This window comes from Biomphalaria glabrata, chromosome 4, assembly GCF_947242115.1.
Source record: "Biomphalaria glabrata chromosome 4, xgBioGlab47.1, whole genome shotgun sequence".
Classification (NCBI taxonomy): domain Eukaryota; kingdom Metazoa; phylum Mollusca; class Gastropoda; family Planorbidae; genus Biomphalaria; species Biomphalaria glabrata.
The window spans coordinates 9,584,012-9,608,037 of NC_074714.1; the positions used below are offsets into that span (position 1 = coordinate 9,584,012).

At 34.1% G+C, this 24,026-nt stretch overlaps 2 protein-coding genes across 16 annotated transcripts; one reads left to right on the forward strand and one right to left on the reverse strand.

The window, feature by feature from the left end:
- Positions 1-107: 107 nt before the first annotated feature.
- On the forward strand, positions 108-16,968 carry LOC106075358 (zinc finger protein 91-like). Of its 13 annotated transcripts, none has more exons than XM_056025992.1 (16): positions 108-263; positions 2,256-2,366; positions 4,466-4,567; positions 5,297-5,495; positions 6,464-6,676; positions 7,327-7,430; positions 7,940-8,077; positions 8,534-8,743; positions 9,613-9,732; positions 9,990-10,138; positions 10,620-10,857; positions 11,162-11,327; positions 11,838-12,487; positions 13,262-13,400; positions 13,514-13,603; positions 13,782-16,968. In XM_056025992.1, the coding sequence occupies exons 4-16, from the start codon at positions 5,310-5,312 to the stop codon at positions 15,705-15,707; spliced, it is 4,329 nt and encodes a 1,442-aa protein (XP_055881967.1). In that variant the 5' UTR covers positions 108-263; positions 2,256-2,366; positions 4,466-4,567; positions 5,297-5,309; the 3' UTR covers positions 15,708-16,968. The 13 variants fall into 13 exon arrangements, with proteins under 13 accessions (XP_055881967.1, XP_055881970.1, XP_055881964.1 ...); XM_056025995.1 differs by having other exon boundaries at positions 2,256-2,356; XM_056025988.1 differs by lacking the exon at positions 108-263 and adding an exon at positions 313-1,291.
- LOC106075359 (uncharacterized) lies at positions 16,071-22,646 on the reverse strand. 3 transcript variants are annotated; one of them, XM_056026003.1, is made up of 5 exons: positions 22,493-22,646; positions 21,517-21,767; positions 20,415-20,501; positions 19,037-19,128; positions 16,071-16,580 (listed from the first exon to the last, which is right to left on the reverse strand). In XM_056026003.1, exons 2-5 carry the CDS (start codon positions 21,677-21,679, stop codon positions 16,242-16,244), a joined length of 681 nt encoding a protein of 226 aa, XP_055881978.1. In that variant the 5' UTR covers positions 21,680-21,767; positions 22,493-22,646; the 3' UTR covers positions 16,071-16,241. The 3 variants fall into 3 exon arrangements, with proteins under 3 accessions (XP_055881978.1, XP_055881977.1, XP_055881979.1); XM_056026002.1 differs by having other exon boundaries at positions 21,517-21,694; positions 22,493-22,644; XM_056026004.1 differs by having other exon boundaries at positions 21,517-21,746; positions 22,493-22,618.
- Positions 22,647-24,026: the final 1,380 nt, after the last annotated feature.

Here is a 24,026-nt window from a genome sequence, read left to right on the forward strand (position 1 = left end):
TGGTAATTATAATCTATAGCCAGTTTTTTTTTATTTAGATCTACAAGAAATTAAAGGGAAATAATTTTCGCTGAGAAAAAATAACAGCTGTTATTGCCCTTCTTTTTTTTTTCTTCTTTTGCAACGCCTTGCCTAGATAGCCCTTACAGTTGAAGCGTCCTTCAAAATATTCAAGATGGCGTCTGTATTTTCCATTAATAACTTTATAGAAGATTTAAATCTATTTTCACAGGAGTTTTGAAATAAATCGTCACTAAATTCAGGTTTGTAAACGTTTTCGTATCGATTAGAAAGCTACTGTGTAATATTCGACTGATAAACTAGCAGCAGTCGGTCGCAGTATTTAATTTGTATCGTACATTGCAGTTCAAGCAGTCAGCCGTCCCTCAGACTCAGAGAGTAGTCAGAGTCAGTCAGGGACCGTTAGTTATAACTTTAGTATGATAGATAATGATACAGTAGATCGATCAATCTAGACTCTAGAATAGATCTAGATCTAATAGATATAATATATCTACTAGAGTTCTAGATCTATTAATACTAATGATAGAGCTAGTCTTAAAATTAAATTAATGAGTTAATCAACTTTTACAAAATAAGTGAAATTAGATGAATAATAGATCTCCTACTCCTGACTCCTAGCCTAGAGACTCAGTAGGCTACTGACACAGTGACAGTAGAGTCGCCTAGACTTGACTTAGTAGATCTAGTTAGTACTAGTTAGGTTACTTACTAGTTGAAGTTCTACTTACACAGTAACAGTTATATCTACTTACACTTTTACTTTAGTAAAGTCATTACACTACTACATCATGTACAGTACTAGGTCTAGGACTAGACTCTCTAGAATAGATAGTAGATATATAGTCTATAGTTACTAGATCTAGTAACCTAGTTAGTCTAAGTTGTTTGAGATGGCTTCACACTTCAACTAAACTTCAAGACCAGGAGGATACAATCATACACAGTTCACACACTGATTCACTGGACTGGAATTATCATGATCATGATGATCTCTGAATTCTCCAATCATCCTCATGTAAATGTAATGATAATGATGATGTCTTATGTGATGATGAAATTTGTTGATGATCGTAATCATGACTTACTAAAGTTACACTACAAGTACTACAACACTTTTGCTTCAATGCCTTCATCTTTACCCTTCCATCATAAGACTAAAGTTAAAATGATAAGAAGAGTTACAAAATATTGATGTTACCTCTGCCTCTAGAACTTGAACTCTATACTAAGACGTCTTAGACTCTTCTAACTTCTTAAGAGTTAACAGGTAAGTTTAAAGCTTTTTTTTTAATCTTAAATCTTATATATATAAATTATATATATATGATACAGACATTACTTAAAAAAAGAAGGATGATTATGTCCTAGATCTATGTGTCATGAATTTAGTCATGCATTTTAACCAATGACCTAAATTCTGCCAAGTCTCTGGTTTTCCTGGCTAGCTCAGGCAACCCATTCCATGCTCTAATAGCGCTAGGGAAGAAAGAGCATTTGTGTACAAATTTGTCCTAGTGATGATATATCATATGGAATGAGGAATGTGCCTTAACTTTGTGTCTTTCTATTTTATTAGATTTTGTTTTTGTATAAAATTTGAAGATTATGGTTCAGTGTTTTTTGTATAATTGCAACTTTACTAAGTCTTCTATTTCTATCCTGAAGGCTTTCTAACTTAAGTGATTTTATTAAAGGTGTTACTCTAGTCAAATGTGAATATTCATTTGTTATGAATCTCACTGCTCTATTTTATGTATCACTATTTTTCCTTGGCACAATCTGCAAAAGAGCTGACACCTCAGCAGCAAAAAGCTGGCTAGAAGAAGTAGAATGGATCAGTAATTGATTTATTCTGGACATTACATGAATCCGTACAGCTCGTTGTTTTTGTGGTCATTACATATATCTTTATTTTGATAATTAGAATCTAAATTTAATTAATTAATTAATATTATCTTTTTTGCAAGACTTAACCTCGTCCTTGGGCAGGGCTAGGGTCACTTCAGGCTTCTAAAAATAATAAAATCCTCTATAGATGGGCAAGTGATTTTAAAAAGAAAAGTTAAATAATAATTAGGCTAGTTACTGGTGTTATTTCCTTGTTTAAACTTTGGTTCTAATGAAGGTGTTTTTATTACTTGAACACTTAAGTGTGTCTCCTACTATGCACACATGAGATTCTTGAATCTTATCTGCAATTTCAGGTGTCACCTTTTTTTTTATGTCCACAGAAATGAACACACAAAGATGATGGTCAAAACATTCTAAAGGTCTTACAGTTGACAGAAAAATCATGTTTGATCTACTGAACTAGCTGCTCTTTCAGCTTCAGGTGCACCAATGTCAGTGACACAGCTTACATGCAAACTTAACTCTTTGGGACAACATCAGCAACAATTTTCCATGCAACTTTCAAGCTTTGATTATTAAAAAAGAAATTTTTAAAAATTGCTTTACATATGATCGCAAGGTCTGAAAGGGGATATTTGCTGTAAACTTAAGAGATGCTACTCAAACAATAGGAAACAAGTTGAGCTTGATGTTTATTTACTATGGATTATTTATGATTGGCAGTAACAAACACAAACATCAGTTATCAACTCTTGGGCTCACTTCTATCACACTGAGTCTAGTTTTAGGATTCACTTGTCCCTCCTTCCAGTACACATCTCAGAAACCCCTGCTGTGCAAACCAACAACACAATTCCCAATGTTGTGTTAGGTTAACAGCCTCTAAAGTAATTAGGTAGGTTAAGGACCCCTCATTCCTCTTGTTAAAGAAAATCAAATTCTCTAATTTTCCTCTGTATCTCTCAAACATTCCTGTCTTGGCCCCCCATGCAATAATTAAGTTTTCCTTTCAGACCTTGCAATCTATAGGGCAGATGATGTTAAGATCATCTGTTTCTTTGACCAACAGTTATGGATGTCATGTGGCCAGCACAATGACCAACTGCCTTTACTTTTCCTAACTAAAGTCAGGAGCCAATTAGAGTTGGGTGGAATCAGGGGTGGCCTTAAAATCCTAAAATTTTAAATCCCAGTCTTTACCCAGTTTCTGAAGCCAAGCACTTAAATTGTGTGGGATAGCAATGCATTTAACAGTGCATCAACAATATTATAGTTGTTTGTAATATTTAAATAACACTCATTGTAACCTACTTTGATAAAAAAAAAATATCTGTATCTTGAGCATGCAGAACTGTAGTTTCAAGCTTTTCTGTATGTATGAGGAAAATTCATTTGTGTAATTTTGAGCCAATTATTATTGTCATGAACTTAAATTAAATTTTAAAAAATTTAACAAAATAATAATGATTTGTATGTTTACTTACAAAAGCTACAATCAACTGATAAATTCACAGTATCAACATAGACAACTGACATCTAGTCTCTTGTAGCACCACTGCCACACACAGTCAAGGGTTCTGCTACTCCCATTTTAGGTTTTGAGTGCCATTAATACTACACTTAGATGTATGGTACCATAACTGCCTCATGCAGGCTACCACCACTCCTACACACACAAATTTAAGGTACCAGTACCACTTTTCACAAATATCCGGAAGTCTTTCAGTGATGTAGAATGCTTCATTTTACTCTGCACCACTTATCCCTTTACTCAAGAACTGACTGACTTGTATTGTATGTCCTTTTGATGATAAGGACACCTCAACTGTTTGTTACTATCTGGCTTGTAACAAAACCTGGGTACAGGTCACTCTAAATTTCAAACAGGTCTTCATGCCACTTGCCTTCAGCAATTCTCATTTCAGCTTTTTTTCACTCCACATAATATGTTAGTGGCATCATGTAAATTGGAGTATAGGGGACTTTTGATTATTTAACTGACAGTTGATTCTTGACTGTTATGGTGGCTACATAGTTTAATGATAGAGACTTGACTGTGACCCTATTCTGTCTTAGAGTAAGTTATTTTGAACATCTTTGTGGACTTAAGGGATTTCTAAATACTTTTTGAAGAAGTTGTGCATAAAGGATCTCTCATCCATGCACTACGCCCGCACAGTACAGGCAAAAAACTTGGATATTTATCAACAGTAGACACTCTAAGGTTCTTTACAAATAGCAGCACACCCCTCTGTACATTACTAGTCTCATCTCTAAATAGATCATTCCACGAAACTTAGATAATCTCCTTCTATTCATTGTATTTCTGAAGGACTTGAATGAGTGCTTACAACAGTATGTAATTATATTTTTTTTAAAGGAATGTCTGTAATTTATAAGATGACAGTTATATATGGGTTTGCTAATTAAGCTGGGTTTGGGCAAACAACTTCCTTGGTTATATTTATTTCCATTGATGCTGTTGAATGACTATTAATGTGTTTATGTAAAAGTTACAGAATACATTATTTATTTCACAAACTATTTTGAATCATCTATTTCTATAAATAAAAAGATTTTATTTCTACAGTTTTGTTATAGTTTTCAAGGTTGTCATGTCTTTGATCATGGAAATAATTTATGTTAGAAATTAAATGCCAAATCACCAGCATAACTAAATCAGGAAAAAAAAGTAAGTCGATAAGCAAGTAAAAGCAAAACAAATTAAGTTTTAAAAAATATATTTAAACAACAAAGGACTCATTAGCTAAAATACTTAGATATATTGCCATGTGTCAGTTTATCATGTTTGTTTTTTTCAAGTATAATTTGTAGTTTCTTGAAGGGTTTAAGGCTGATTATTCAATGAATGGTTTGCCATTTATGATCTCTAATACAGGGAGTACTTGGTCACTTCAGGTCTCATAGAACATTAAGAAAAGTTAGCAATTACGATGCCTATTATAAATAATGCTACTTTTTAAAACTCAAGTTCGAATTTCAGGGATTGCTGGGATTTTGAATGTAAGGATTTTTAGGACGCCCCTGAGTTTTCACCTAAAGGGTACCTGATATATGTTAGGGAAATAAAGGCGGTTGGTCATTATGCTGGCTACAGGACACCTTGTTAACTGTGGATTTAGAAGCAGATAAAATTTACACCATCTGCCTGATAGATTGCAAGTTTGAAAGGAGTACTTTAATTATATCCTAGTCAATGAATATCTAGAATCCATTTGTTTTGTGTTGTCAACATGGTAGATTCCTACTTGAATATTAAACAAGTAGGAATGACAAAAAAGAACCTTCAATGAATGTTTTGTATGTCCTACAGTAAACTTTTTTATCAATATTATTACATGACTTAATATTTATGTACCTTTGCACTTTTTTTTATAAACATTCATAAATATTTCTGTAGGAATTATTTCTAAATGGATTCTGATCACCAAGACTTACAAACTGAAGGGGTTGTGAGCTTGACGCTAAAAGAAGGCAGTAATGGCACTGTCTCATGCATCAATGGTGAAGAAGTCAATATAATTTATTTAGATGTACAAGGCAGCGATGGTGCTCAGGTCCTGGATATTTCTAGCCTTCTGGTGCAAGAAGACATACAGGTATAGGATGTGCTCAGCTTAAATTCTGATCAAAGTTCCATTAGACAAGGCTAAATAGAACTCATTTATTTCTTTAGCCCATACTTAATTAGCCTATAATGTCCTCATTACTAATGCCATGTGCCTATTAGAAATTAGTCAACTCAGGAATGTCCTCCAGTCGGTAACAAAAATTCCATACCAGAATTGGAACCAGTTTATCAGTCAAGTACAGGCTACATCCTAGGTCCAGCAAACAAATATCTAAGTACATTACATTACCTATCATTCATATTTGTGTACGAATTTAGTGTATACATTTGCTATTGTCTCACCATACAAATTTAACAGACTCAGTGTGCTAATGAATAACTACTTTCAAGTCCTCACCTAATGTTAAATAGCTTAACTCCTCCCTTCTTAACTTCTTATTTGAAATCCCTATCTGGGCAAGATTCTTATAAAATATTTAAGGGAAAGTTATTCTATAGTCATTATTCTCAAATTTGTACAATTAACCTATCATTTGCATGTCTTGCAAGGGATCTTGGGTTATCTCCTCTGCCATTTATTTCATTTCTATTTTTGAAAAGTTCTTAAATTTGAAGATCCTAACCTGTCCACCATGGCATGTTTACTCATAAATTTCAGACATTTCTTGTGTGGGTACCTATGAACAGTATGTCAAATTCTTGAAGCTAATTTCAGAGACTAATAAACTCTTACTATATACATATATATATATATATTTATAGCTTTTATATAGCGCTACTTTCATGCTTATAGCATGCTCAGAGCGCTTTGGTCCAATCTCATTTGTGGACCAGTGGGGGGGAGGGGGTATCTAGGAGTTGGTTACTAAATTAAGGTCAAATTTTTACAATTTGTACTTAATCTTATGGATGTTAAGTAGCCTTGGTAATGAGATTTCTCTTAGTTTAATTTGATACAAAACAATGTTTTATTATTAATATTGGTGTATTTTGTAGATGGTTGAAACCAATGACAGCACCAACCAGGATCAAGACATGGCTCTAAGTGAAAGTGTCGGTGGTTCTCAAGTCACATTGATATCTAACAAGTCTGAGGCTCAGTCGGCTCATGCCCTACTGCATTTTTCTAAAGCTCAGTTTGAACATGAGAATACATACATACCTGTTTCAGATATCTTGGCCACTCACAGATTTAGTCAAGAAGATCAGGTAAATTGAAACAATTTTTGTAACTTTATTTCACTTTTAATTAAAAGCTGATTCTATTAAAACAAATTGAGCACAGATTGATCATCTAAAAGCCTTGACATTGAGATTGTGTTGACTAATAATCATTTATATAGGAAGTAATGTCTCAGAAAGTTGAAGGACTGGTACATTTTTTTAGAAAACTAATTAAATTTTCCTGAAGTTTCTACAATGCAATTCATTTTAAAGCTAATGTTAATTCACTAATTTATACTATCCCATTTAAAATTATTTTTTTTAGAATGTTTGGAGCATATTAGATGTAAAAAAAAAAAAAATTAGGGGGTGAAGTCACTGAGTGGTTAAGCACTTGTCTTCCAAACCTGGGGTCCTGAGTTCAAATCTCAGTGATAACTGGGATTTTGAATTTTGGTATTTTTTGGTTGCCCCTGATTACACCCATTCTAATGGGTACCTGACTTTAGTAGGGGAAAGTAAAGGCGGTTGATCATTGCTCTGGCCACATGACACCTTGCTCATTAACTATCGAACATAGAAACAGATGACTTAAACATCATCTGCCCCATTGGTTGCAAGGTTTGGAAGGGAAACTTTACTTTTTTTTTACATGTAAAAAAATCGAATTTAACAAAACTTTTGTGAATTCACAGAACACAAGCTCTGCGGAGGCTTTGCTTCAGTTGTCATCAGATCAGAGTGCTGGCACTATTCTCATTGATGAGCATGGTTCTGTGATTACATTGGAACAAGTCAGGTATTTAACTGCTATGTGCATTGCTGTAGGCCAGATCTCTCATACTCCATTTAAAAGCCTTCTTTTGAACAGAAAAATTTACAAATTGTATTACACTCTCAATAGCTATTCCTTAATTTTCTTCTGAAATATGTATTTAAAAAGTTTGCCATTAACTGAATAAAAAGTAATAATTAAATATAAAAGTTTTACGTTTGAGTGCCACTATAGATTATAAAGAAAAAAAGAATTGTGTTCAATCTTATAATGGTGAATGAGGGATTAAACCAAACAAGTTATAATGAAAATAGTTTCTAAATTTGTGTTGTTTTTGTTTTGCTGTAATAAAATGCGTGTTAATATTAAGAGAGACTCAAATTTTCTCTTGCAAAAAAATCCTGATGCATTAAGCCCTAGAAGAAGCTCTGTACTGTACCTTATCTTATTTTGTAGCATGGTTTTAGTGTCCCTTTAATCTACCTATACCTATGCTGCTGAGTTTTAATATCTTTTTAATCTGTATATTTCAGCTCTTCTAACCTAATAGAAGTAGATGAGACTGGTGTAACCACTATAGCTATATGTCAGTGTTGGTGTGGCAGAGAGTTTATCTCTCAAGAAGACTTGGAGAGACACAAGTTAGTCCATAAATACAGAAACCAGACTGGGTAATTACTATTGGATCTACTATACTTTATTTCTTAAATATTTATATTTTATCTTTAGGTATTATGATATAATACTTAAACATTAATGAATGTTTATAAACAAAAACAGATTTTAAACTCACCATTTTCAAGGAATTGATTTTTTACATTAATTGATTTTTTTTATATTATTTCTAAATTTTCCTATTTAAATTGATATGGGTGGTGATGATAGCAACTTTTCCAATAGCTATGTTAAGAAAAAAAGAAAAGTTATCTTTAATCTTTTATTCTACAAGGCAATCATCTTCAGTGAATTATTATCGTACTGATGAGTAATTTCATCAAAACCCCATGAAACTGTCAGAGAAATAAATCCTATTCAAAGTCTTACTGCCTGTTGAATGTAATATATTAATTAATAATGCCAGTAATTATTAGTTTTTGTTTTTTTGTATGTTAATTTTGTAAACTCAGGGCCAGCGCTTTAGAAGAGAAATGTGTTCTTTGTCCTGAAAACTTCAACCCAGCTGGAGATGTATGTCTTCATCACAGTGACTTGCCAACTGAAGGCTCCCAATGGCAATGCAGTGTGTGTCACAAACAGTTTTTTAAAAAGTTAGCTCTGAAAGCTCACATGAGAGTCCACAACTCCATGACTAGATACCAGTGTTTTACATGCAAGAAGTGAGCATCTCTTTGCCTTTCATTGGGGGGGGGGTGTTAAAAAGAAATTTCTTACCTAAAAAAAGAAGTACTTGTATACTGTTAGTTTAAATTAATAGTCTATAGTCTCTCCAACAAACAAAGTTTACATTTAGCATTGTAATAGGAAACAAAAGTAATGTATTTTTAATGAACTGTTGTTTTTTTTTTGTAAGTAATTTAAATTGTTAGCTACTTTGTTTTTATAATTAAACTAATAAACTGAATAAACAAATTTAAGGTGCACTTTTCACTAAAGTTGTTAATGTTATTCTACTAAGTTGGAGTTGATGGGCATGTGATTGTCAAACTACCATTTCCTTAATCTGTTGCATTACAAGGCTAAATAGTTAATACCAAGTGGATACATTTAAGACAGAATTATCTTCTTTCTTGAAGGACTGTCTCTAATTTATATATAATGATGATTTTAGCCATTGTTACTCTGTGTGTTGTCTAGAAATGTTAGGGACACTTTTAACACCTTGTACATTTCAAAAGATTATTTGTTTGATTTAGGCCATGAACTTGTATATATACTAACAATTTAAATTTGTTGGTCTAATAGACAATTTCTGTGGTATAAATTTGAAAACTTTTCTTCCGAAATGAAGATTATTAGACCTACATCCTAACTCAATTTTCAAGCAGGGCAGTAGTGGGAGTATGGTGAGCAGGCTTCAAACTCAAGATCATCTTATTAACCATCCTAAGCTCAAACCACATAACTAGGCACCAGTCCAAAGATGAATGTTTGAATCCTATTGCCAGAGATAACTGTTATTTAGATCTTTGAATATAATTATATAATACCACAGTGTTTTCATATTTTTGTAATTTTATTTTCACAGGATATTTTTCTATAAAACTGCATTGAATCGTCACATAAAAATGCATTCTTGTGAGAAACCTTTTAAATGTACAATCTGTGGAGATCTTTACCAGACTCTTTGGGACCTTAGAAAACACAGGTAATTTACATGACTTTCTTTTCTTGAGCAGACATCAAATTATCCTTATTGTTTGGCACTTTAGTAGCTGTGCAAATATATCTTCATTTTTCTTCGCCCCATTACAACACTACTACCCTTCCTTTTGCTGTCTGCTTTACAGACCTTGATCTTCCTAAAACATTTTAAATGATCTACTTAATAAACATATGTTATAAAATAAACACATCTTTTATATTTTACTGTTGGTGATGCTTAACTTTTTTTTTCCCTCTCAGACTGAATCACCAACCTATGAAGCTTTACAAATGTGACATATGTACAAAAGTGTTCAAACAAAAACAAACTCTATTTGTCCATTCACGTCTGCACACTGGCCATCGTCCATATTCCTGTGAAATATGTAGTAGAACATTTTCTTTAAAGAGTAAGTACTCATATTTTTTTAAATTCTCATAAACATTTTCAATCCGGCATTTTTATTTACACGTTATATTATAATAATAAAATAAAAGCAGTTAAAATTTTAAAGTTATCTGTTAATTGGATATTTACTCAATAATAATAAAATATATTTGAATTATAGAGAGTTTTAGACAATGTTTAAGTTTTTAACCCAAAGATTGTAAATAAATATTCTGATCTTCTTTTTATTAGCAATGTTTAATGGGTAATGTCTAAATTTAAAAAGAGAAATACTAATATTATTTTCATATTTAAAAAAAAAGTGCATTTCAAATTTAACAAGTTAAGCATGTTTAAAGCTTTACAGCATGCCAGAGACAAGTTATGTTTAATAAAATAGCATTGATTTGACATTTCTGCATTCACTGTTCACTATGTACATATATATTTTTTTTGAGCTAGTATATGTGTCAGGAGATGATCTCATTGTTTTCTTAATTAAGCTACCCTAGTTCAACATCAACGCATTCACACTGGAGAAAAACCCAATGTTTGTCCAACATGTCACCGTGCCTTCAGACAAAACAGTACCCTGAAAGCTCACATGAAGACACATACCAATCAGAAGCCTTACATCTGTCGCTATTGTAAGATGAGATTTGCTTACAAGGATGAGCTCCAGGAGCACGAGCACTCTCACGCCCAGAACAAGAACTGGCAGTGTGATAAATGTGGAATGTGGTAAGAAAAAAAAAAGTTTAATCATTTCTAAACCTTAAGTATAGTTAATAAATTTCCTAATCTAAAAAAAATGCTTACAAATTCCTTATTTTTAAAGAAAAGTTAACATTTTAAGCAAACTCATACCTTTTGTTTTCTAAATTTAAAAGTAAACTACTTTGATAAATTGAATAATAAAATTAATTAGCGTTTATGATATATTGCCACAACTTCTTTCAATGGTTTAAGTAATTTTAAAAATTAAACTAATATTTTTTCTTGTTTATAAATGTATAAAGTGCAGACATGTTTCTTATTTCTGCAGGTTTAAAAACCAATCTTTATTATTACGACATTGCCGTGTGCACACCAATGAGAGGCCATTTCCTTGTACAATTTGTCATAAAACATTTGTCCAGTCTGGTTCTCTACAGGCCCACATGAGGTCACACACCAAAGAAAAGCCTTATCAGTGTCGAATGTGTTCTAAGGTACAAGCTTCAGATTAAAGACTTTTAAGCATTGTTTGTACTAATCTTCAGAAACTTTTTTCAATTTTTTTTTTTACAAAAGAATAATAGAATGTTTTATCATCATAGTTTGTTTGTTTGTTTTTTTAATCACCCTGACCAGTTTTAGTGTTAATGTATGCTCTCACAGCTCAAAAGTTAATTTATTTCTTTGGAACAAAAGTTCTAAGTTGGCACCCTTTTTATTTTAGTAAATCAGCAATACAGTAAGCTGATATGTTACACTAGTCACAGGCTCCCTGACTTTAACAAAATGTTGATGCAATTCAATGTGTCCCAGTGCTCTTCTTTATTCAGTGTTCAGTTACTCTAAAAGCACTTTACTACCCATACCAAATTCTGTTAAATGATTAGCAGTTAAAGATAGTACCTAGGCATCATTGTTTATGGTTAAGCAAAGCCTTTTTTTTGCACATTAAAATTTAATTTCTTACATTTATTCAATTCTTTCATATTTTTTGTTTGTTCCAGTCTTATTACACAAGTGGAACTTTACTTATTCATATTCGTAAGGCCCACAATGTAGATGCAAAAACAGTCAAGGAAGTGTTTCCTGTTGTCAAAAACATTGAAGACCAGAAAGTGTTCACAGTTCGGAACAAACATTTATTCAACAGTCAGTCTGTAGATTCAGAATCCTTTGTTAAAAAGGAATTTACTGATACTTCTGAAGAGAATCTAGTCAAGAGTAGCCTGACTGAAGGCCTGCTGAATAAATACCAACTGGATGGTGACACTGTTCACATTGAAGTGCAGCAGATTGAGGTGGGCTGCTCTGATGACCCTTTGGATAGTCAGGTCAGAGAGTGTGAGGTTTCTGTACAGCTCAATCTTGGAGAAGAGAGTGGTGCCAAAGAGGAAGAAGAAAGTGTCAATGTGAAAATTGAAAATGTTCTGTCTCTGACAGACACTGCTCAAGACCGTCAGGAAGCAGCACTAGGTTTGGCAGAGCTGTCACTGAGTGGTGAAGGCACATCCAGCGAGAAGCCAACCAAGACCAGAACCTTTTTTAAAGAGGAAGAAGAGGATGAGAATGACCCAAATGTAACAAAGATTATTCTGTCAAAAGAGGGAGGAATTATGAACAGTCAGGATCCTCACCAGTGTCCAGTGTGTGGAAGGTGAGCTTAACTGATCAATTAGCACAAAAAACTTTGTATAGTTCATTGAGATTATAGTAGTACTTGAAAAGAAAAAAAAAGAATTCAAAATGAAACATTCTTATTTTATTTGAATACAATTATAACTATATAAACTATCTATATGTTTTCAGAATGTATTATAATTCTGTATCCTATCTTTATAATTTCTGCAATACTCTATTTTAACACCACACATTACCTGCATTCTATTAAGTTAATGAATATCTTCTGTCTTAATGTTTTATTGACTTTATATATGTTTCAATTTTATGAGTATTAAAATGAATACAAGCACAAGTATTTTTTTAATGTACAAAAAGAAACTTAAGGTTTAGGTATTTAGAAATATTTTATGAAACAGGTTCTCAAATAGTACCAGAAATATCTGTTTGATACTTTAAGGTCTTTTAATCATTTCATTAGGTCACTTCTCATTATACTTAATTTTTTAATGGGCCAATAGCCATTAAAATTGTGTGCATCAATGTTCTAAATAGTTATAAACCTTTTCTACAGAAGTTAATGTATCAAAAGTGGCAGTATATAAAATGAATATTTCAGAATATAAATAATACACATATCAGATCACTATGACATTTTACATAAGCAATGTAATTAAGTAATGGTGTTAATTACTGCTCATATACACACATAATCTTATGTTGTTTAAATTTACATTGTATTAGAGACTAGTTGTAATATAACAAACATTTTTGTTTACATTTGTTCCTTTTGCTTTATGTGCCTCTGCAGAATATTTGGTAGAAAAAGTATTATGATTGAGCATCTTCGTATTCACACAGATGAAAAACCTTATCAGTGTGACTTTTGTACTGCTGGTTTCAGACAGAACGCTCAGTTAAGAAGTCATATTCGTAACAAGCACACCAAGGTTTGAATTCTTTTTTGTTTTGCAAATCATTTGCTAGCTTTCAAATGAATTTTATAAACAACTCATTGAATCTAAGTACAGCACATTTATGTCAAACTGTTGTGTGTTTTCAGGTTGAAAGGTACCAATGCTCATTTTGTCACAAGAGATTTCTTTCAAAAAGTATTACTGTGAGACATATCAACTTCCACCATAAACTTAAGGTTTCATTTTTTTAAAACTTTTATCAGAAAATGTAACTATCTGTGTTTCATGTCAGTCAGAAATTTCAAACCTATTTTAAATCATCAAAGTAGCTATCCATTTGAAAATTAATAGTTTTTACTTGTACAATATGTATCTTGACATTTCTTTAGGCTTAATATTAATACTTTATTACAGGTCAAATATTGTGAAAGTATTGATGCTGCCTGGACCATAAGTAGTGCTGTTTGGTTTGATGATAACTTTGAATTCAACACTTCAGAGACTTTGTTTGTCAAGGCCAGTAAGAAAGAAGATAAGTCTTTAGAAAGCCATGATGCCGATGGTGATAAGACTAAGTCAAAAACATCAAAACTGAACGAGACAAGTTTAGATGTGCCAGTTGTTCTAGATTCAAGTTCTTTGACAAGCGAGGATAAAACTCAAGAAAACAGTTTTGAGGACATGTCGACTCCACAGAAAGATAAAGAGATGTGTATTATACCAGCTGACCCCCTAAACCAAATCTCTGATGCAAGTCATTCAGATGCAATCACTTCCAGTAACTTGAGCTCATCTGGCTCTAAATTAATGTGTGGAACGTGTGCTATGCAGTTTCGTAACCTTTCCAGCCTACGCCTTCACTTTCTTAAAGTTCACAAAACTAAACTCAATAAGTCTGATCTTACTGCAGTGTACGAAGGAACAGGTGACCTGAAACAGGAAATTATTTTGGAAACTGAAAGTTTATCAAATGAAAATTCTAGCTTGAATGATAAATCCGGGAGCGCCCATGTAAAAATCATTGTATATGATGACAGGCGGGTATGTGCTGATGACCCCCAGCTGATGCCTTATGCTTGTTTCATGTGTAGCATGAGGTACATCAGCAAGGCAGACCTCAACGAGCACATGAAGAGTCACAGTGAAGAAGATGTGGAGAGAGTAGGCATGCACAGGTGTGATGTATGCTGTTTTGTCATGAAAAACACACAACAGGTGGCCAAACACATCCTTAAGTTCCATGGGGTCAATCAGATCTTTATTTGTTCCATCTGCAACAGAGAGTTCTACCAGCAAAGCTCCGTGTATAGGCACATGAGATTCTTCCACAAGTGGGAGATCAAGATACGTGGTGAAGCCAACATCCCAGTTCTGATTAAACCTGCATCCCCATCACAGCTAAACAGAAAAGATGAGTCAGCCAGCCTTATAACACAGACTATTGACAGCAGTAAAATGACACATGACAGTGACACTGTGAAGATCTGTAAGCCTGATGGCCAAGTCATTCACATCATTAAGAATGATCAAATATTTGATAAAGTTGAAAATACAGAAGACAGTAAATGTACTTACTATGTGGTAGAAGAAAAAGTGTTAGTAAATTGTCTGGTACCAGACAGCAGTCAGGATAAAGTCGACACTAGTCAGAAGAACCAGATTAGTCCCTCATTATTAACAGATAGCACACTGTGGCATGAAAGTATACCAAACACTGAGTCTAAGCCATCTCCGAGTACTCAGCTTGAGACAAACTCTGACACTAAAGGTCCCATCATCATGTCAATCAAAGACCTCGGCAAAACATTTTCAGCGCTTAGCAAGAATAGTTCAGGAGGGAGTGAAACAAGGAAAACTTTCCAGAAGCTTGAGCTCAAAGATGAGATGTTTGATCAGCCTGGTCTAAATGCTGACTTAGCAGCACAGCTTTCATCTTCAGATGAGAAAAACTTTCAGCTGTCAGTGGACATGAAGAGGGATAAATCTGTCGTTAAAACAGTTTTCACAAAGGTAACTAAGACAAAATCAGGCAACCAAAGAACGCCTTTAAAAGATGATCTTAGGCTACCTGTTCACACCAATAAATTAGCATATCTTAAGAAAACTCCAGAAAATGAGAAATCTCAAAAGGTGGACAAATTAACATCAAAAGCTAATCAATCTTCAGTAAGCCTTTCCATGGATAAATCTATTAAAATGGAAACTAAAGCTTGTGTAAGCAAGGCAGACGATTCAGGGGGAAAAATTAAAATGAAAACTCTTGCCTCGGAAACCAATGTTGAAAAAACTGTGATTCGAAGCAGCAGTGGTAGAATCATTAAAAAGAAACATTTTGATTGAAAAGATAAAAGTAATTGTTTTAAAAAAAAATGTGTGTGTATGGAGATCTTTTGTCTAAAAATAGTTCTATGTTATAAGCAGTCTAGATATAGTTAGCATTCTAAATTTATTATTTTATATTAAGCAAATATATTTTGGTATTTAGAGGATGAAAGATGTTTTTTCTAAATCATTATTCCATGTGGAGAATTAATCTTTCCACTGAACTACTTTACTGGATGTGCAAGTAAGTTGTATTTGATGTATGTGATAGCACTATTAGGCTTTTGAGGAAGTAGAAACATTAACAGCCCCAACACTCTCTTCATAATGATACAAACATTGAATTTTATGACTGATTAAAAAACAACAAAAAACTTGACATTTTGTTTAAAAATAAAATTATCTTAGTCACGTTCATTTACCAAACATATGTGTGTATCAGTTGTTATAAATTCTGTTCCATTGCAGTGTGCTGCTTTAATTGTTGAGGCAAAAAGTTCATACGAAAAGCCAATTTAAAAAAAACAAACTAGTTTGTGTTGCTACAATTCTTTATGATGATGTCGAGAACTTCTTCAGCATTTTCTTACTCTGCTTCGCTGTAGGGGGGAGGTTTGTTCCAGAATTTTCTTCTTTGATAGTTTCCTCGGGGCTAGGCATGCGCACTGTGATGACAGGGATGGAACTGTGCATGAGTACATCGCTGGTAACATTGCTCACCAAGCTAGCCTGCCCTTTCTTTATGGGACCAATATCGGGGGCCACCGACTTCATTGGTAAGGCCACGGTTTTTGAGCCCATAACGATCATAGTTGGGTGAACCAGTCGACAGAACTCCATTATAGAGGCCCAGACAGTGTTACCACTGATTCGTATAAAACGTCCATGAATCTGAAGAGACAAAGTCAATTATTAGAATTTCTACCATGACTTATTACGTGTTCATAAAGAAGTCAATCATTAGACCTATTTCTATCATTCTACTATTACGGATTCATTAAAAGTCGGTCATTTATAATTGTTTCTATCATTCTACAAGTACGCATCTTGCGTATTTTGTACGCAAATGGACACGAAAATACGCATTTCTCCCGCAAAATAAAATTAAAAAAAAAAAAGTTGTTGCTAATATAGATCTATTTAGGTCAGTGCGTCGATGCCTTGAAATTGACTATTCTTATTAGATCTACAACGAGATTTTTTTTCCCGCGCTGACGCGCGAAAATTTAAAATGTAAAATGTAATCTTGCTGATGCAAATAAAGCGGAGTTCCTTTCAATGTGTCAGTTTTTTTCTAGACTCTAGTCTTCAAACTGATTGGGAATTAATTTGTTTAGTTCTAATTCATTTGGTTTTCATAGATCAAGTATTGCGTTAAAAAGTTTTACGATGTCAGGCACCACGAATTTACGTAAATCTATATTTAGAATAATGATTTACATAGATCTAGATGTGACCAGGTGTGTACTAGGCTTAGATCTAGAGAGAACTAATCTAGATCTAATTATCGATCTAGATTTAGACTACTGACTGGGTCTAGTAACTCTTAGATCTAGATGTAGTATATAATAATATCTGTGAACTGACTCTAAGATTACAGAAAGTAGGTAGATCTAAAGCTACCATTAGTCATGAAAGCCTAAATTCAAAGAATGAAATCAGGGAGATTGAAGGTTGAGTTTGTTTACAAAAGGAAAGCTTTTGTTTATGCAGAAAAAACAAAAGCATTCAAATCTTGATTCCTTGCGCCCTCTTTCAACACATCTGTTTTCTAAAAAAAACTTCAAGCATCAGAACCCAGAATAAAAATATTTATCTTACAACAGCTAGGGAGTTTATATATTTAGCAGACTCAATAGCCCAGCTTCTATATAAGAAACAAGACCAATGACTAATAATGATTATCTGTTTGAAAACAAATCTTTAAAAAAAAATGATTAGTGATTATAGAGGATGCCAAAGCTTTCATTGCTGACTCTGCACAGAATTGTCTGAAATAAGAAACTCTGAACTCATTCAAAATGTGATTAATAAATATTTCCAGTTTCTGCATACCTTGTAAAGAAATCACCCATTAACAAAACTAAATGTCACCGATCCAGCCACGCAAACCATTGCATCTGGTTTGTCTAAATTCACTTTTAGCATAAAGTCCCATTCTTTTGAATGAATTTTCTGTTGGTGCTATTATGGAATCAGGAATAAAAACTAAAGAAATGCAACATTTTAGTATTTCATTAGTATATTTCTTTATATTTAGGAAAATACACATATGCCCCTCAAAATACACGTTTCCAGGTCTGGGAATACACATTTCCATTTTGCCATGTAGGCATCTCTGAATTTAATGATTCATTAAAAGTCGATCATTGGAATTGTTTCTATCATTCTACTACTGATTTAATGATTCATTAAAAGTCGATCATTGGAATTGTTTCTATCATTCTACTACTGGTTCATAAAAAGGCAATGCATTTTAAGATAAGCCATAGCTAGCTCCTGAAATGTAATAGATCGAGATAAACTGTGTCAATAGTTTGAAATCATTCGATAGTCACAGCTGTGGTGACAGTTAAAATAAGATTTCGCATTTTCTTTTTGATTATCCGGTGTTCACGAGGATGTGTTTGATCAAATCCATGGATGAATATCTGGTCAGGTGGTATGTGCTAGAGACTGTCATCATGATTCTCTCTGGTTCAAATCCTGCCCGAAGCCATCTATCAGGAGATTTAGGAAAGCTCGTAATAGCCTTCATTTCTAAAGGAGCGTCTGAGTCTGCACAAATGTTTCGGATGTTCCTTCAGAGTTGAAGAGAAACTACTTCCTACTCCGGTGGATGGCAGCGGGCAGGGGATGAACCTGGGATAACCGAACGACCAGGCAGCTATCCTCTGAACTAATTTACTTGGATCGCTTGAACTAACTCAACTGGACCATTGTGACGACAGGACCAAAAATTGACTGGACTACATTGGGGCGTTAGGACTAATTTTACTGGACTAATTGGGGTGTTAGGACTATTATTTACTGAACTACATTGGGGCGTTGGGACTAATTTTACTGGACTACATCGGGGCGTTGGGACTAATTTTACTGGACTACATTGGGGTGTTAGGACAGTTATTTACTGGACTACATTGGGGTGTTAGGACAGTTATTTACTGGACTACATTGGGGTGTTAGGACAGTTATTTACTGGACTACATTGGGGTGTTAGGACAGTTATTTACTGGACTACATTGGGGTGTTAGGACTAATTTTATTGAACTATATTGGGGTGTTAGGACTAGTTTGACTGGACTACATCGAGGGGTTTAGGACTAAGTTGACTGGACAAGACAAACCTTTTTTTCCTCCATTAACGTTTCATAATAACGTTTGAGTTCTAAAGATTTCACTTCCACTTCTCTCATTGTCTCCAGCACCTCAGGTGCACCTAGTGGCAGCATTCAAGTATGTGAATAAAGAAACATTACGTTAGGCTATAATGCTTGGACATAGACAACTCAAGAACCGGCTTTAAAAAAAGGTGATGATTAAATATAATATTTGTTACAGACTTTTCTTTAAATATTGGTGATTTTCAATTTAAAAAAAACAGTACTCAGCTCATTGTTTAAGTCTTTTTTTTTTTAAATATTTCATAAACTAAGGCTTATCAAAAGGTGTCGTGTAATTAAAAATATACTTTTATAAGTGATTGATAATTTGGTAATTTACAAGGCGGTGTCTATTACTAAGGCACCAAGTTTATGATTGTCATGAGAATTGAGACTACATGAAACTACTTGAAACTACAGTACTCAGCTCATTGTTTAAGTCTTTTTTTTTTAAATATTTCATAAACTAAGGCTTATCAAAAGGTGTCGTGTAATTAAAAATATACTTTTATAAGTGATTGATAATTTGGTAATTTACAAGGCGGTGTCTATTACTAAGGCACCAAGTTTATGATTGTCATGAGAATTGAGACTACATGAAACTACTTGAAACTATGAGCCAATGGAAACTTTTCTTCCACAAGCCTGAATGAAAGTCATCTTTCTATCTGAGCTCTTTCTGCAATGAACTCGGTACCACTTGGCACCCCAAAGAAGGTTCTGTTTTGCTTTTTTTCTTTCAGCATACCGTATTTGACACCCTTCGGCCAAATTTTCGATAAATAATGTCTGTAGAGCTCATCTGTTTTATGAAGGAAGGCTACGAGGATGTCACATGACGTCAAAACGAGCCGCTTTTAATTCCCCATTACATTTCGAGTAGGCTGGACTCAAGGGCGTTATCAATACTTTACAATTCTTCACCGGGATTCGAACTCGAGACCCCCTTCAGCTCGAAAGTGCAAGAGCTTTACCACTCAGACTCCACAGCATCATATTAAAGGAATGTCATCATGAAAATTCGGGAGATTCGGCAAGGAGTAAGATTTTTTTTGTAGCTGAAACTAATGTCTAGCTAGATACCCAGAAAGGCACATTCCTCGTTCCATATGCTAGGACAAATTTGTACAAACGCTCCTTCTTCCCTAGTGCTATTAGAGCATGGAATGGGTTGCCTGAGCTAGCCAGGAAAACTAGTGACTTGGAAGAATTTAGGTCATTGGTTAATATGTAGGACGTACGTAATCACTTTCTTTTTTGAAGGAACGTCTGTATTATATAGATCAGAAGATAAGTTCATGTGCATTGTATACTTTGAATACATGCAGTATCTAATACTCACACATTCCAAGTCTGATCTTGGCCCGGAAGTCAGGCATATGACATACATTGAGATAGTAGCTAGATTTGTGAATGAAGTTGTTATACCCTGGGGATACACAGAGATAGTAGCTAGATTTGTGAATGAAGTTGTTATACCCTGGGGATACACAGAGATAGTAGCTAGATTTGTGAATGAAGTTGTTATACCCTGGGGATACACAGAGATAGTAGCTAGATTTGTGAATGAAGTTGTTATACCCTGGGGATACACAGAGATAGTAGCTAGATTTGTGAATGAAGTTGTTATACCCTGGGGATACACAGAGATAGTAGCTAGATTTGTGAACGAAGTTGTTATACCCTGGGGATACACAGAGATAGTAGCCAGATTTGTGAATGAAGTTGTTATACCCTGGGGATACACAGAGATAGTAGCTAGATTTGTGAATGAAGTTGTTATACCCTGGGGATACACAGAGATAGTAGCTAGATTTGTGAATGAAGTTGTTATACCCTGGGGATACATAGAGAACATGGTTTCAAGTGGTGGTACAAAGCAAAACTCTCAAATCCAATACATCTGCATCAGCCAAATCTCAAAAGGTCACATCTGCAACAGCCAAATCTCAAAAAGGTCACTCACATCTGCAACAGTAAATTCTCAAAAAGGTCACATCTGCAACAGTAAACAGTAAGAGTATATCTGCAACAGTAAACTCTCAATAAGAGCATATCTGCAACAGTTAACTCTCAAAAGGGCCACATCTGCAACAGTAAACATTCAAAAAGGTCACATCTGCAACATTAAACTCTCAATAAGGGCAAAGGAATAAATATGTCTGTTGTTTTTTTTTGGTGATCTGTGTATATCTTCTTTGTGATGGTAAAATGAAGAAGAGGGTGATTTTTTATGATTAGAATTTGTATAGCTTTCTTAGCAATCTTTTTCTCAAATAGATGTCCAAGAACGTTTATTTTTTGTTAACTATGATCTTACTAGCAACATTATTCAAATAACATTTCTTCTATTCGTTATTTTTCAAAGATCTGTTCTCCCTCCCTCTCACTCTTTCTCTCACGTAGATCTATGTTCTTACACAATTCTAAAACAATAAACTTACAGTCAAATGTGTATTTACTCAGCTTTCCCCAAGTAACAGGTAGGACAATCTGAATGGCATCAAAACTAAATGGTCGACCCTTCACCATATCATCAATGACCAATTTATTATATTGATGATGTAAACTGTCCAGGCCGTCTTCATCTATTGTTGACACATCCATGAGTTTCTGTGCAGACTGGGGAATGCTAATGTGTTAGCTTGAGGACCGTCTTTTAGACAACTTTTCACTTCAAAAATGATCTTCTTTTCTGAAGGAGAGTCAATAATTAAAAAATCTATCTTAGCTATTTCGGTCTGTCTGGGTTAACAAGTTTTTTCTCCCACTTCCTATTCTCGGATCAAGATGAAATTCTGCACAGCTATTCTTAACAAATTAACCAATTAGGTAATTAATAAGTCGTTACTAATAAATTTTATTTTTAATAGAAAAAGTATTAAGCTAAGGAGAGATAAATGGCTGCCTGGTCGTGCTGTTTGCGCGTTGAACTGTCGTTCGGACTTATCAATGGTCTCGGGTTCAAACTCTGCCCGCTCCCATTCCCCGTCGTCCTGCGCGAGGTTTGGAGTAGGAAGTAAATTATCTTCAACTCTAAATGGAACATCCGAAACACGTAAAATATTTTACATTTTAAACCTTTATACTGAGATATATGGCAGCGATTGAACGGTGTTCTCCCTTCATTCAATATAAGCTTTGTTGTTGTTTTTTAAAAGTATTGTATAATTTGTTTGTTTTTATGATAATATTAGATCTTATCAGATGATATTAGATTGGGCCTAAAGATCACTTGGTATATGGTAAGCATCCTTTTATGCTAAGCCATAAGATGATAAGTAAGTACGATTGTCTATTATGTGATAGACAATCTGTATCAAAGGCAATGTTATTGATTCATATAAATAGAATCATGTCTTATATTGTATTTCAGTCTGTTATACATGGGCCTATATTTAAATAAGTTTAAATATTTACCATATCCATTGTTAGAGTGTGTGTACATTCATATGAATGCTGTGGAGACCTCAATGCTGTACACAGCTCAGCTCAGAATGTCGATCTACCTTATGTTAACAAAAAATATCCGATTCATCTTTTACAAATTGTTCTCCTAGCAACAAGTTGGTTTGTTTTTTTTAAGTTTAAACAAAATTGTTGTCAAAGCTCGATTATTTAAATAAAATTTAATAGATCTAAAGTTCTAAGGCTTGTCTTTGAGGAGGAGTGGGTTGACGGCCTACTGTTAACTCTTTCTCTCCGTAATTATTTTCCACGTTTCGATGAAACTATTCATTTAGCTCATTTGTGTTTCATTACCCTGTTATGATTAAATTTCAATAACGTTTGTGTATTTAATCAGGAAATGTTATATTAGGTTCATAATTATAGAAGAATGCATGCTCTTTTTATGTAACACAAATTAAAGTTTATAAAATCATAAATTAATTTGATTTAATGGAGTCAAATCAATGTTGGTATCGTCAGGAGAGAAAGAGTTCAAACTAAAATAATAATAATAATAATAAGGCTTGTCTTCGAGTCCGAAGATTAGTGAGGAATGCAGTATTTCCCATGGCTGTGCAGCCCCAGCTGTGACCTACATATTTTTGGGTCTCAAATGTGTATCCAGCGGCCTTTGTGACCACCAGCTGTCTCTTTCTGAGGCCGCATGCAACCATTTTTTTAGCTCACAAAAAAGACTGCCTTTGGCATATGTTCGTCTCCCATACGGGATACGTGCCCTGCCCAGCGTAACTGTTGGACTATAAGAAGTCCCTCTATACTGTCCATACCGGCGTTCGCAAGGACATCGTTGTTTGTAGTGCTGTCTTGCCACCGTATGTCCATAATGGAGCTCAAGCATCTTAAGTGAAAGCGCTCAAGTAGTCTTAGTTGCTTTCTGTATAGTACCCATGGCTCAGATCCATACAGAAGGGTTGAGAGAACCACCGCCTGGTAGACATTGATTTTTGTTGGAAGGCAGAGCGATTTATTCCGCAAATAGGCCTACTCTCGCCAATAAATCTTTCCCGAACATTATAGGTCCCCTTTTAAGTCGAGAACTTATAGATTTGGGCATTATAGATGTTTATATATCATTTGAATTATTTGATATAAAAAGTGTCCATTGTTGGCAAAATATATTTGGTGTCGTCTCGGCTGAAGCTTTTAAGCCTGACCATAGTGGGTATCACAAAACCCTAAATCGTAGGGACTGTCGGTGCGTAGGCTATGGTATTCTAGCACTATGTTTATTAGGTGCACAATTTTTGAACGCACTTTGTTTGTTGCCTTGCTTTTATGCTTATGGAGGGTTTGTTGTTGTTATGCTGGTGTAACGTTTCTTTCGTCTGTGTACCCCTGTTTAGGGTGACTATCTAAGACAGTACTGCATTTCGCAGTTGTTTCGCTGCCATAGTGTATTAGACTAGACCTTTTAATTTGTCTTTCCTTATGTCTCTACAGGGAGTTAGTTATGGGATTATCAAGTTTACATTGGAGACTAGAG